We start from the raw sequence: 13,589 nt of genomic DNA, 5'->3' as shown, positions 1-13,589 counted from the left end.
TTTTAAACTAACCCAAAATGTCTTACTTGAAAACACAACTTGGTGCAGCCATCATACACAATATAATCTGGTAAGCCCATGTTGTCTGTGTAACTACCAAGAGGAGAAAATATGTCCTTCAAGCTCAAGTCAGATATGAACATTACAAAGCTGTACAAAACTTGCCGTGCACATATTCAGCCGACTCGCTAGATTGTCAAATGAGGCAATTTCATTACAAAAATTGTTACACAGGCCTCTGCCTATCGCAACAACATTCCTTTTTTATATGTGCAAGTTGGGAAAATAGGTCTTTCAAGCTTACATTTGAGATTTGCTCTCTGGACGGCTTTGCCAAACTTTTTTGCACTTTAAAGCAGTCTTGCCAGTATGTTAAATAAGCCAATTGAAGTACACATTGTTTTTCATTTTAAGCACAGGAAACAGTGCTGGGTGCTAAGTTCCAAAGTCAGTGGTGCAACAAACCTTGAGGCACCCCCTGTGAAGCATACAGAGCCCCTAACTAGACAAACTTTAATGGAGAAGATGACTGTTGGCTGGGGGCTCACCCCGACCGAACCAGGATTCCAAACACACACCCTTGTCAGACCCCTGTCCAGTGTGCTAAAATCCCTCCGCTTTAAAAAAAAACAAAAAAAAAAAAAAGCAGGCGGCACATGTCAAAAAGATGCATTATCTACAGGCACTAGCCTATGGATTTTACCTTTTCAGTCCATCATGACAGTTTATGACTCAGACTTTTTAGATTGTAACCTCCAAATTGTAAAATTGCTTATTTACTGATTTTAGTCACCATCTTTTAAATACTACGCAGAAAATTGATTTAAGCACAGTTTCCCTCTGTACTGTTCCTAATAAGCAACACATGTTACCAGACATCTGGAGAAGACAGTCATGCCCATCTTAGTGTACAGCTAGGAGAACAGTATTTCTGATGCTAGAGACTCTCAGAAGCATTCAAATGAATGAGGAATTCTCGCCTGTTCCTACTAAAGACTAAGTTCAAAGGGACAGAGTTTGTTAATACTTTACTGCAAATATAGGCAAAGCTTCAATGCTTATCAAGCAAAGAATAGCCCACTGCTTGACTGAAAATGAGCAAACAATTTTATGAGATGAGATTTACATGCCATGGTTTACCTTTTCTTGAATGTAAAGGACCATTTCTGGAAAAGGTGGCATCTGTCCATCTGAGCTCTCCTTTTCATTTTTTGTTGTAGGGCACGTTCGCAGTGCACGTTGTGCTTCACCATACACCTCTTCACGCCTTTCATAAAATTAAAACAGCTTAGAAAACACATACCAAAAACAAACAGTTTTCAGATGACATTTGGGTTAGCATGTCAATAGATGGCTGCAGATTAAAAAATGTCAATGCATGTTTTAGACAGCTTTTTCTCAAGGACAGTGGTGTTCACAATAGTGATAGTGGGAAATGATCCATTCTTGTTTTCAAGTGTATTTGCAATAGGTCTGGTCTTTGTGGAATTTGCAGTGCGTTTTTATTTCGGAGCCCCATAATTTGAACTTTTGTGGAATCTTTTTTAATTTTATCATTTCAGTGTATATCATTTAAGTAAGGCCCTTTTCATTACTGTATTTTCAAATGGGGCCATATAAACGTAATTAATGGGTAATTATAACGCATGTTATTCACCTTGGAAATGGTGGGCACTCAGTCTCAAGCCCATAACCAAATGTGATTAGGATTTTGACAGGAATGATTGTAAATATGTTATTAAAACGTGCCAACAGATGCAGTACTAAATGCCATGGTCGAGGACAAGATTCAGTCTCTCATTAGTTTCCAAGTCCATAAGGTACTAGATGTCACTGCTGTACTTCGCAATGTACAAGTGTCAATGTGTGTACTTGTTTTTTGCAGTAGAAAATCAATAAAAATGTTTATAAAAAAACACCAATTTAAGAGACACAAAAGCAAGTCTTTTACTCTCCCCTATGTTACTACTAAGTGAATACACTAAGATGGAGTGACATTCAAGAGTAGACACACTCAAAAGATCACTGCCAGTTCCTGGTCAAAATGTTCAGTTAAGACTCACTTTCTTTCGAATTCTTGCACAGTTTAAACAGTCATGTAATCCAAACTTGGCACAGAAGAGGGCCCAAAAAGTGTAGTGTGCAGTTACCAGCAGTAAACACTTGGTAAAGACACTTCTGGCGTTAGTGATGTTAAAGTGTAGTACTTTGAACTGGTACTCTTGGCCATTTATCATGAAGCGGAGGTAGCACAGATGAGCTGGATAGATTGGTATATGAAAGCAGATGTCCTTCAGGTCTATTGTGCTAATGAAGTCGCCTTGTTGGAGAGATGCCATCTTGTTCAGTGACCATGTGGAAGTGTTCGGACAAGATGCGCCGGTTAAGAGGACAGAGGTCGAGGACGGGTCTGAGGGATCGGTCCTTGTTGGGAATGATAAAGTACAGGGAAGAGACACCCTTGCTCGGATGTTGAAGGGGCACTAGCTCTATGGCTCCTTAGAGTAGGAGCGCCTGAACCTCCCCATCAAACAACAGGTTGACATGGCGCTGTTGCACCTCTGGCTTGAATCCAGACACTGAGCCAGGAGTGGTGCCGGAGGAGAAACAGATATTGACTCCCCTGTCCAAGGTATTAGACACATCTAAAGCACACTGAATAGTCGCACTAGAAATTACTTTACACTCCTCTACAAGGTCTCCCCCACCTGCGAGATTGACCTGGGAAGTGCTGTAAGAGCCCTTCCATCTCCTCCCTGTGGGCTGTATCGTATCTAGAAAAGAGACCTATTGAGTTCGCGATGGGCCATTACAAGGCTGCCCCTACAGCCACTCTCTTCCCTGCAGCGTCTACCAGTTTTCTCTCCGTATCAGAAACCTGGGCTGCTGCTCTCTTCCTAGCAGTAGTGACTACTAAGAAGTCAGGAGGAACCGGACCCCTGATATAGAGTGGGTTGGTGGGCACCAGCTGTATTTTTTTTTTTTTTTTATGCGTGGTGTGACCAGGCAAGATTTAACCGGGTCCTTGAAAATTTCAAGGGCGGACTTAATCAAGCCCTCGAGCATGTGGACGTCCTGAACAGAATGCTCTTTTTTTTTAGTGCATCTCCACCAAAAAGTCGTCCTTATCAGGGGTAGTGTACCGCTCCACCTTATGATAGGCAACTTTGGAGGACGCTGTGGTATGCCGTGCTGCCATCGGCAGAGAGGCCCAAATTGAAAAAGGCATAAGTCCGGGTCTGTGTGGAGTTCTACGTCGTAGTCCTCCCATGGGTGTTCGGAAGCCCCAGGGTAGATTGGCGAAAGGTCCTTGGAATAGGGGCTAGGACTGCCAGTATCGGAGTAAGACTCCAGAGTCCCTTGAGAGGGAGGGCGGGTAAAGGTAGTGTAGAAGGGAAGGATAGATGTGGAGGTCGTGGTGATGAAAGTGGTGGAGGTGGTGGTGATGAAGTGGAGGTGGTGGAGGTGAAGGAGGAGAAGGAGGAACCTTGCCCTTAGGCCTCTTGGGAGGCAAGTTGGGCATAGAAGAGTCCGTTAGGGGGCTTTCTAAAAAGCAAACCTGTTTTTTGGTTAAAGTTTTTTCAGAGGCTGAGATCTTTCCAGTATGTGGATGGATAATGCTCCTCCTCTGGCGTTCGTCCAGCTCCTTTTGTAGCCTCTTGAGAAAAGGTGTTCCTTGACATGGACAGCAAAGGCTTTCCAATCCGATGAGTTTCTGCATTAACAGGGGCCGTTTTGGTGCCGGTGCTGGTTTTTGCTTCAAAAGGTGAAACTGCCTTCCATGGCTCAGCAATACTCCAGGTCCTTTGGCTTGGGGGTTGGTTGAGGAGCGAGACCCCTGGCTGGGTCCTTTCTTGGAATCAGTCTTGACTCAGTCGACCAGCGCTCGGAGGAGGTGGCGCATTGACGGGTGGCAGCAGCTTCGACACAGGTCTTGACGAAAAATGTACTTCCCTTCAGTAACATTCTTGCTGGTGGAAACTCTATCCCCCTGCATATTCCTTGCCTATAGAACAATCCCCATGTGTGACAATGTTTCCGGAAAACTTCAAAGCTGCAATGCAGCCAGAATAGGGCGCTGAACTCAGTCAGTGCCAGAAGTGACATCCATAGGTCTGTAACTTTTTCTTCTGATGGATAATTCTACATGCAGATTTCTCACCTGTATAACAGATTTCACAGCAATACCCTGCCCAAGAGGAGGTTTGATGGATGATTCAGACCAGAAAATCCAGCAAGATGGATCTTGCAAAGTGCCCGTCCCTGTGCACCTTCCCAAAGGTGTGCAAGGAAGCCCATGCCGCTGCCTTTCAGATTTCTGCAATCTGGACACCCTGGGCCAATAAAGAAGTGGTAGACTTAGCCCTGGAGGAATGGGCCCAGATTCCTTCAGGTGGCTCCTTCTAGGCAAGGGCATACCAAGTAAGCCGTTTCTCCTCCTTCATAGGATGAATTGGGGTTAGAAGGTTGGAGGGGTATTGGACGGGGCAAGGTGGAACGGAGTGATCACCATGGGAAGGAAAGCAGTCCTGGGTCGCAACATCAACTTGTTTTGAAAGAAGGTAGTGAATGGGGGAAGGACAGCTAAAGGCTTGCAGCTCACTGATCCATCTAGCAGAAGTGATGGCAACCAACATGCGAGGAATACAACTGTGTATGGTCTCAAACAGAGTCCTCATCAAAAATGTAAGAACCAAATTCAAGTCCCATTGAGGAACTACAAATGGAGTGGGAGGGAAACGTCTAGCCAGGCCCTTAAGAAAACGCAGGACAATGGGAGACTTAAATAGGGACGGCTGATCCGGCAGACAGGGGAAAGCAAACAATGTGGCTAAATAGCCTTTAACAGTGCCAATTGCACATACCCTCTAAGCTAAGGAAAGGGCGAACTGCAGCACCTGGAATAGTTTTGCCTGCAAGGGATCCACATCATTGTCCGAACACCAGTTGCCTCACCTGTCGAAGTATGCAGCCTTCGGGAAGGGGCGACGCACTGACAAAATTAGGTCTATCATCTCTGAGCTCAGTTGTCCCTGGTGAATCTCCAAGCATATAAGTGGAGGCCTCAGAGACTGGGGTGCAGAAATATTACCCCCGACTGGGAGAGAAGGTCCGGCCTGAACGGAAGGTAGAGCGGAGGTCTCGTGGAGAAGTGAAGGAGGTCTGCATACCATACCCCTCTCGACCAATCGGGGCGATAATAATGACTTGGTCCCGGTCTTGGTGAATCTTCCTCAGAACCAGGGGAATGAAGGTGAACATTTAATGCAGCTGAAAGTTCCACTTCAACTTAAATGCATCCAGCAAGACTCCACTTGACAGATAATGGAGTGCACAGAATTGCTGACACTGAGCTTTTTCCAAGGAGGCGAATAACTCCATTGGAGGAGTGCCATATCAGGCGAAAATGTCCAGGACTACCTCCAGTACAAGACACCACTCGAAACGGCAAGATGCCGCCTGCTCAGGCTGTTGGCTATGAAGTTCAGAGACCCCACTAGGTGATTGGCGGTGACCCAGATCCTTTGGGAGTGTGCCCAAGATTACAGTCTCAACGTCTCCAAACAAAGAAGGCGAGACACTACTCACCCCCCCTTGCTTGTTCATATACCACATTGCAGTCTGGACGAACTGACCTAGGATGGAGGGAAGAAAGAAAGGCATTCTAGCAGGTCGATGTGAAGAACCTGCTCATTTGGAGACCAGAGGGCATTGATTTCCATACGAGTTGCCCAACTCAGGGTAGAAGCATTCGTCACTACTGTAGTCACTGCCAGAGGGCGAGTAAAGGCTATTCCGTATGTCAGGTTCGCCTCGTTCCCCCACCAAGCCAACTCTGCTGCAGCACTAGTAGAGCTCACAATGGAATCAGACAGGTCTCCGCCATACTGTATTAACTGCCTGCAGAGGCACCACTGCAGGGCCCTCATGTGTCAACGTGTGTGCGAGACTAGGAGAATGCAAGAAGACAGCAGACCTAGGAATCATAAGACTCTCAGACTGAAACTCTCGCACCTCATCAGAAAGATGGGCTCGCCTCCTGGAGGAGAGTTGCAAGGTGGATCCACAGCCTCATCCTCTGGAACAACCCCTGCATTAAACAAGGTGGTCAGGTTGAGCTGGAGCAGTGGATGTTGGTTGGAAAGGAAGTAGGAACCTCTTCTAAAGCCACAAAAGCAGCAAAAGGATTAAAGGTACTTGACTGGTGGTGGAAGCTGAAGGCTCAGTGAACATGTCGTGGCTCTTGATGTTTTGAATCTCTCCAACGTCGAATCTACCTTATAACCAAAGACAAGTACCCCGTCAAAGGGAAGGTCCATAAAGTTAGACTGAACGTCAGAACAGAAGTTAGATGTCCGGAGCCACTTTTTTTTCCATGTATATTTTTATTGTCATTTTAAAAGATTACATCATCATCACATTAGTAGGCATTTCCGAGCGTATGAATACGTCATCATTGTAAGGTTGGTACACTTACATTTGCTGTTATTTTCGGGAGCATATATTGATAACCTGTACAGCAGAGCATCATGTATATTATATGGAGGTAGCACCTAACTATATTGCAGGGGTAATGTACAAAGTCTGATTTCGTAGTGAGAGTTTATTCAGTATATGCCATATTACCATTTTCATATAGGAGAACTCGCCAATGTGTAAATTGGAACAATTCAAGGAAAACTTAACACAAACAAATATAACCAGGAGGGCTGCATGCTTGTACAGGTGTCTATCTGGGTGTTGACGTTATATTTCCAGCATCGAATTACGTAGCTTCAGTCGTCAGGATAGGTCTCTTTGGGTTGGGGGTCCATGTGTAGTAGGGCAAGCTATCTTCCACTTCGCTTTATCGAATGTTCTGACTAAATATCACCTCTTGCATATGGTCTGTGCGGTGTTTGGCCTTTCTTCTCCTGCCCTAGATCATGCATGAGGTGGCTCTACCTTGAAATCTAGGAGTTGCCGTCTAGATCACTTCTTCGGTTCGTTCCCTGGGTGCCTCAACCCGCTCCTCCTCTGAACTGTCAGTATTATCTGTGGAGTCGTCCTCATGCCCAGTCTCCAGGTGTTCCCATGCAAGTATTATTTCCATCCATGAATCTGCAATGGGGTAAATGTGTACCCCCCTAACCTCCTCTATACAGCGCCCTTCCCTCAGCTTTAACCCATCTTGTGACATCTTGCCACCAGGATTGCACACCGGGGCTTCTAGTCGCCTTGCAATTCATGGCTATTCGCCTCTTAGCCAATACCTGTGCCAAATCAATAAACCTCGTTCCAACCTTACGTGCAGTCAGTCAAGGAAACAAACCCAGGAATGTCCTGAGCCACTTCATCATATGATGGGAAGCATTTCGCCCATCAGCACAGACCCCCTGAAAATTGTTCTTCATGTCTTGAGGGATATGCTGCAGTATCATTTGGGCCTTGTCCCACAAAGCATGGGTATAACGGGTGATAAGGCAGTTGGTGTTCAACATCTTTAAGGCCATACGTCCAGCCGATAAGGCTTGCCTGCCGTACTTCTCTAGTCTTTTAGACTTCTTATCCGATAGCACCGAAGGGAAGTGCCACTCAGTTGCATACCTGAACAGGACGCCTGGATAACCAGGCTTTCCGAGAACAAGTGTGTGGAAAGGAATGGCAGGTCACCTGCTGCTGAGGGGTAGCATTAGGACATAAGCCCCTCCACTGCTGGCGTAGATGATTGCTTTGCCAGGACTTGGGGCAGTAAAGCCTCATTTAACAGCAGCAAGGGTTTTGATGTGGCAGATTACGGCATTAGGACTTCTGTAAGGACGTTTGTCTTAGTTTCTGCTGATAGCAACTGTAAATCTAAGTCCTCAGCATGACTTAATAGGCTACCACCACTTCAGGCATTTGTGGCCCAGCAGGAAACTCCATAGTCAATTCTGGCGAGGTATCCAGGCCATCATCATAGGCCCTGAAAGTCTTGCAGGGGATCTTGCACTTGCTCTCCATCGAGTAGGATTTCCACCAGAACTGTGCCAAAGGTTTTGTGGAGGCATGCTCGGTAAGCCTCCTCCTCCATTAGCCTCTGTGCCTCTCTGTGGGAGGAGTTTGACGTCGGTCTGCTGCACCAGTGACTCTGTATCTGAAGCTGGTGGTAGTGGTGGCGGTGGCTACGAAGGTAGTTGCAGCCTCGAAATAGAATCACCGGGTCAAACCCGGGCAGCAAAGTGCCGGATCCAATGCCAAGAACATCGGGAACAGTGGTAGAGCAGTCAAATCTTAAGGGACCTAGTATGGAGTTGACGCCTTTGCGAAGATGCTGGACAATAGTGCAGAGGAACGCCACTGGATCCAAGCCCGGTGTCAGGAACTCTGGGAACTGCAGCAAAAGCGCAGGAAATGGAGCTGGTGCCGAAGGATTCGGTTGCAGTGGAGGTCTGTGCAAAGCCGTTCCCAGCGGAGCAGCAGGGCTGCATGGAGGATCCTCAGTCGGAATCTCATTTAACTCTGGCTCGGAGGACAAATGTCGGAGATAGTCTGGGTGACCTACTTTGGAGTACTGCTATGATTTTTTTCCATGGCGTTTTCTGTGCTTGGTGGACAAAGAAGGTGGCAAACGATAACTACGTCGAGTGCGCTTACGAAGCGGATGGTCCTCCTTGAATCCGGCTATAAAGAGTTTGGCCTCCCGCTCTCTAATGGCCTTGGGGTTCATGCTGAGGCAGGGTGAACAGGATTTGGTATCACAGTCAGAGCCCAAGGATCATAAACAAATAGAGTGGGGTCTTAATTGGACATCTGTCCCTTACAATCCCTACAGGGTTTAAAACTTGATTTCTTTGGAGGGGACATGGTACTGCTTTTGAATTTTTTTATAGGAGGAAAGCTCTCCAAAGACCGAAGCTCCGGATGTGCATCCAAGGCATGGAAAAAATTAAATTTATACCTATGTGCTCAGTCAGGCGCTTTTGGCCTTGGGGACGTGGCCCTACATAATTTCTGGCACCAACCGAGTCCATTGCAGCTTTGAAGTTTTCTGGATACAGTATGACGCCTATGGGTTGTTCCACAGGGGAGTAATCTGCAAGCAGAAGTATTCATCAGAAGCCTGTCCCCTGGAGGGGAGGTACTCTGCTCAGATGTGCATTGATTTTGGATGTTATGGAGGGGCTGGAGCAATCGAAAGTACTCACGCGAGGCTTGGTCTTCAAGCATGGAATGGAGCTGGTCAAGCTAGATGGAACATCCTCAGGTGCTAGTTTTTCCTCCAATAGCTTCTCCTCACCTGACTCCAAGATGTTGGATTCCATGAAAACAGGACTGGGCTGGTGTAGGCGGAAGGTCAGGCAACTCACATAGCTTTTTCCTCCTCATCGGTGTTAAGGGGGGGGATGTGCCTCACCAAAGATATCCGGCGTTTCCAAGAGGGATTGCGCGATCCTGCTGTGTGCTCACAATCAGTCTCGGCACAGGCGTACAGTCTTCTTGCCGCATAATGCCAAGCAGCAGTCGTAGCGGCACTTATCGAGCTTCTGAAGATAGTCAGTGGCGTATTTAGAGTGACACCAGGGGCATCGCTTGAAAGGTGTACATTCCGCTACCTCAGACGCATCTTCATTCTCCGAAGGGTAGGCCAGAAAACGCTAAAGCCCAAAGGGGAGAGAGGCCCAGACAGCTGAAAACGACGAACTGAGAGAATGGAATCGGTACCAACAGCAGCGGATAAAGTCTTCTTGTGACAGAAGAGAACAAACTCCGAGGACATAATGAGAACCAATGAACTCATTGAGACTGGGAACATACAAAATCACGAAATCACGCCCGAACCCGATGCCAGAGAAAAACAATCTAACAACGGAGTCGGTGTCCATGCGTATCCAAGACCACAGGAGAAGTCACAAAGGCCTCATAACTTAAAAGACTTCTTCAAAGTAAAAAAAAAAAGTTTTGAAAGTTTTAATTGTCCGATCCCAACACTAGATGGCAAGACTATACAGAGCATGTGTACATAGCAAACCTCGAACAATGCTGGGGGTGCTGTAATTGTGTTTTTGGTCTTGGGTCAACAATTAACACTAGTGACCATGTTGTACTTTTGAAGGGCATGATTGAAATGGAATTTAGAGATCTGGACTTGAAGAACATCATTACTTTCTTTAAGAATTAAACTCAGATAGTATCTTTTGCTGCTGTAAAGAAGTTAAAATCTGCAGTAGGGCTCCACAGAGCTCATCCTTCTCCCATTATTGCTAAACATATACACCTCAACAACAGTCAGCCTATTGACATTGTAACGTTAACTTCTTCACCAAGCAGATGATTCAAAGATTGCATTGCCCTGCCTTTAGATGAAGAACAGAATACAACTGACTGATCTTTTCTGCTTCAAGGTCTTCCATGCATGTAAAAATGAAACATTCCTAAAACTAAATTGTACCAAACCAAGGTCTCGCTAAGTAGAAACAATGAATAACTTAAAATGGCAAGTATTTTGCTGCCAGTGCTTGGCTCTTGATTAACTCCATGTGCTGCAGTGAGAACACTGGATGTTTTACATTAGTATGTATCACTAATGTAGCAGGCAATCACAATGGTCAAGTCTTGCTTCTGTTCTAGCATGACAGAACACTGCTTAAAATCCAGACCACTCACATTATTGCTCTGAATTACTCCCCTCTCCTGGCAGACATAAAAGCTTCCCTGCGGATAAGGGGCAGGGCAACGTTTCATGGCAGGGGAGAACAACTATTGTAACAAGCATTGATAAATGTATTAGGTTTCGCCTATGTGATTTATAATAAGCTGTTTTTGTTGTAAGTTGTAGCTTGCTGAGTAGGTGTACAATATAAGTTACAGAAAATCTGTTAAAGTGTTATGACTTGTTTATGTACAAAAAGGCAATATATTGTGCTGTTACTTGTGTTATAGTGCGGGTAAGTAATAGCAAAGTTTTGAAAAATTAAATTAAAGTGAGAAGTAATAAATTTAGTTGATGTACTAGCAATAGTGTGTGTTTAGAGGAGTTATAACAAACTGGCCTTTGAGCCACTGCACCTGCTGCACCATTTAAATCATGACCCTATTTGCCTGTAAGGTAACTGCACTTGTCAATGCCTGTTTAGTAGTAAAACGTGGCAATATTTGCTGTTTAGAGGGGCTCCTATAGCTTTAGGCCTGAATGTCACAGCACCTGCTGCACAATTGAATTCATGACCCTAGATCCTGCAAGGTAACAACACTTGTGACTGCTTATTTAGGAGTTAAACATAGCAATATTTGGTGTTTAGAGGAGTTCTGACAACTTTTGGTCCCAGTGCCACTGCACCTGCAGCACCATTGAAATCATGGCCCTAGTGCCTGCTAGATAAATGCACTTGTGACTGCTTTGTTTAGTATTAAAAGTTAGCAATAATCTGGGTTTAGTGGGGTCCCAAGAGCTTTTGGCCCCAGTGCCACTGCACCTGCTGTACCACTCAAATCAAGTATCTTAACTGCAAGGTAACTGCAATTGTGACTGCCTGTTTAGTAATCATATATAGCAATATTAGGTGTTTAGAGGAGTTTACAAGGCCTCTGCACTTTTGGGCTCAGCACTATTGCACCTGCTGCACCATTCAAATCAGGACACTGTTGTCTGCAAGGTAACTGCACATGCGGCCGCCTGTATAGTAGTAAAATAAAGCATAGCTCTTGTATATTAACTTTATTTTTAACGTTCAATGTTTATTACAACATTTAGAATTTTATCCTATTGACCAAATAGATCAAGTTGACAAAATCCATCCGATAATGCCTACTAAGTGCAAAGAAAGATATTGAGGCATGAACAGGAAATGCCACAAACGTTCTAAGGCTAAAGAATCTGTGTTACGCAAATAAGTCATACAAAGCAAGCATTCCAGCATACTGCTAAAATCTGTCTGCCTTTTCCATGGGAAGAGATCTTATCTTGACAGTGAATGGGATTAAACAGTGTGAACAGCTTTAGTAGAAGTATAGTAAAATGCTGCAGCCAGGGGAAGTTAACAAAAAACTGAATTCCACACAAAAGCAAATGAACACAGTAAGTTGGCTATAAGAACTGATAACAGCCCTGTTTTAAGAAATATCAAGAGATTTCACAAGCACAGCGATGTGCAGGCAAAACCAAATAATGACTGCAGTACCCAAACTCCTTTATTTTAGACCATCATGCTCCCCACCCACATTAAAGTTCCAGACACTCATCAACAATTTCATCTGGGTGTGTAAAAAAAACAGATTACGTACACCTTGTGATACCTTCCGACTAAGAAACAGGGATTCACAGTTCCTAACTTGACCTATTACTCACAAGTGGCTGAGCTGTGCTTCATAGTGGAGAAGGTTAAAAAAAGTAATTGAAAAACAATGATGATTCATAGATCACCTAAATGCGAGCTCCTGCCTCTCAAGGGGCACAATGGCTATAAATAAAACACAGAAGTTGAGGTTTCTATTCATCCCTCATAATGAGGATCACATTAGAACATGGGATGAAGTAGCCGTTTTCTGATGCTTTGCCTCCTTTTCATCTCCATTTACAAAAAAGGAGAACACCACCTACATGTGTCATTTGGGATTTCGGTCTGAGACGCATGGGAGCAGACTTTAAAAATATGGCAGGAGAAACGCTGTCTCATGCTAGGGTCACTATTAAAATAGGGACACTTCAAGGTTAACTTCAGCCTATCTGAGAGGGATAGACATTGCTATTTAGAAGTAAGACAATGGGTACTCCAGAGGACAAGAAGGGAACATCTAGTCCACTGACCGAATATGAAAAATTGATGTTGAAAGAGAATATAACAAAAAAAATTAACATAACATTACATGTGCATTTGTAAGGTTCATGCTCACCCACATGGGTGTCTTGGTGGTGAAATAACAGATATTCATTGTTAGCCAACTTAAAGGTACTCATTTTGTTGACCTTGGAAGGCTGAAAGTTTGACTGGACCCTCCAGCATTCAAACCTGTGAACCTACGGTCAAACACAAATTCCTGAAGTGGATGTAGTAGTTCACCAAGCCACCAGACCAAGCTAAATCAGATTTTGCTCAAACTGCTCAGCCAAACAGCAGCAAAACCATCAGGTCATAAACGATGGGATAAAGAATTAGGCAGGGACATATTAAATAAAGACTGACAAATTCTTTTCGGGGCGCATAAAACAATGCAGAGCTCCTCAAAGAGATAAACAAGAAGTAAAATAGTGATGCACTGGTGCCAAACTCCAACCAAGCTTCACAAAAGGAACGAAGCAAAGCCCAGATGATGCTGGAAAGATGACAGATGCTGACGCACATACTTGGGCACTGCAATTAATTAACAGAATACTAGAACTCCACGCCAGAGGCAATAACCAACATTTTCCAAGCCATGGTCCCCATGGAGACTCAAAATTTTAATCTTAAAATTCAGAGCGGTGGTTACAGTATCAGCTGCGATTATTACACAAAGACTAGGCTTCCCAAATTATGTACTATGCGACTGCAATTTTTATTTTATTTTTTTTAAACACTGAAGCAAACGTACATCGGGTATGACCATCATGATGGTCATAATTGCAATTTTTATAGCACCATGTATCTTGA

General features: G+C 44.6%; 1 protein-coding gene across 2 annotated transcripts in view; it reads right to left on the bottom strand.

Moving 5' to 3' along the window:
* Nucleotides 1-13,589, bottom strand: part of ECPAS (Ecm29 proteasome adaptor and scaffold) — an 819,497-nt gene that overhangs the window by 615,507 nt on the left and 190,401 nt on the right. For both annotated transcript variants that reach the window (XM_085641278.1, XM_085641277.1), the window contains exon 16: nt 1,141-1,267. In XM_085641278.1, the coding sequence (XP_085497404.1) occupies nt 1,141-1,267 (127 nt within the window). The remainder of the gene's footprint in view (nt 1-1,140; nt 1,268-13,589) is intronic.

The sequence above is a fragment of the Triturus cristatus genome, chromosome 2_2 (assembly GCF_964204655.1).
Source record: "Triturus cristatus chromosome 2_2, aTriCri1.1, whole genome shotgun sequence".
Lineage (NCBI taxonomy): Eukaryota > Metazoa > Chordata > Amphibia > Caudata > Salamandridae > Triturus > Triturus cristatus.
The sequence above is the reverse complement of the archived record's forward strand: the minus strand, read 5'-3'. Positions and strand labels throughout refer to the sequence as shown.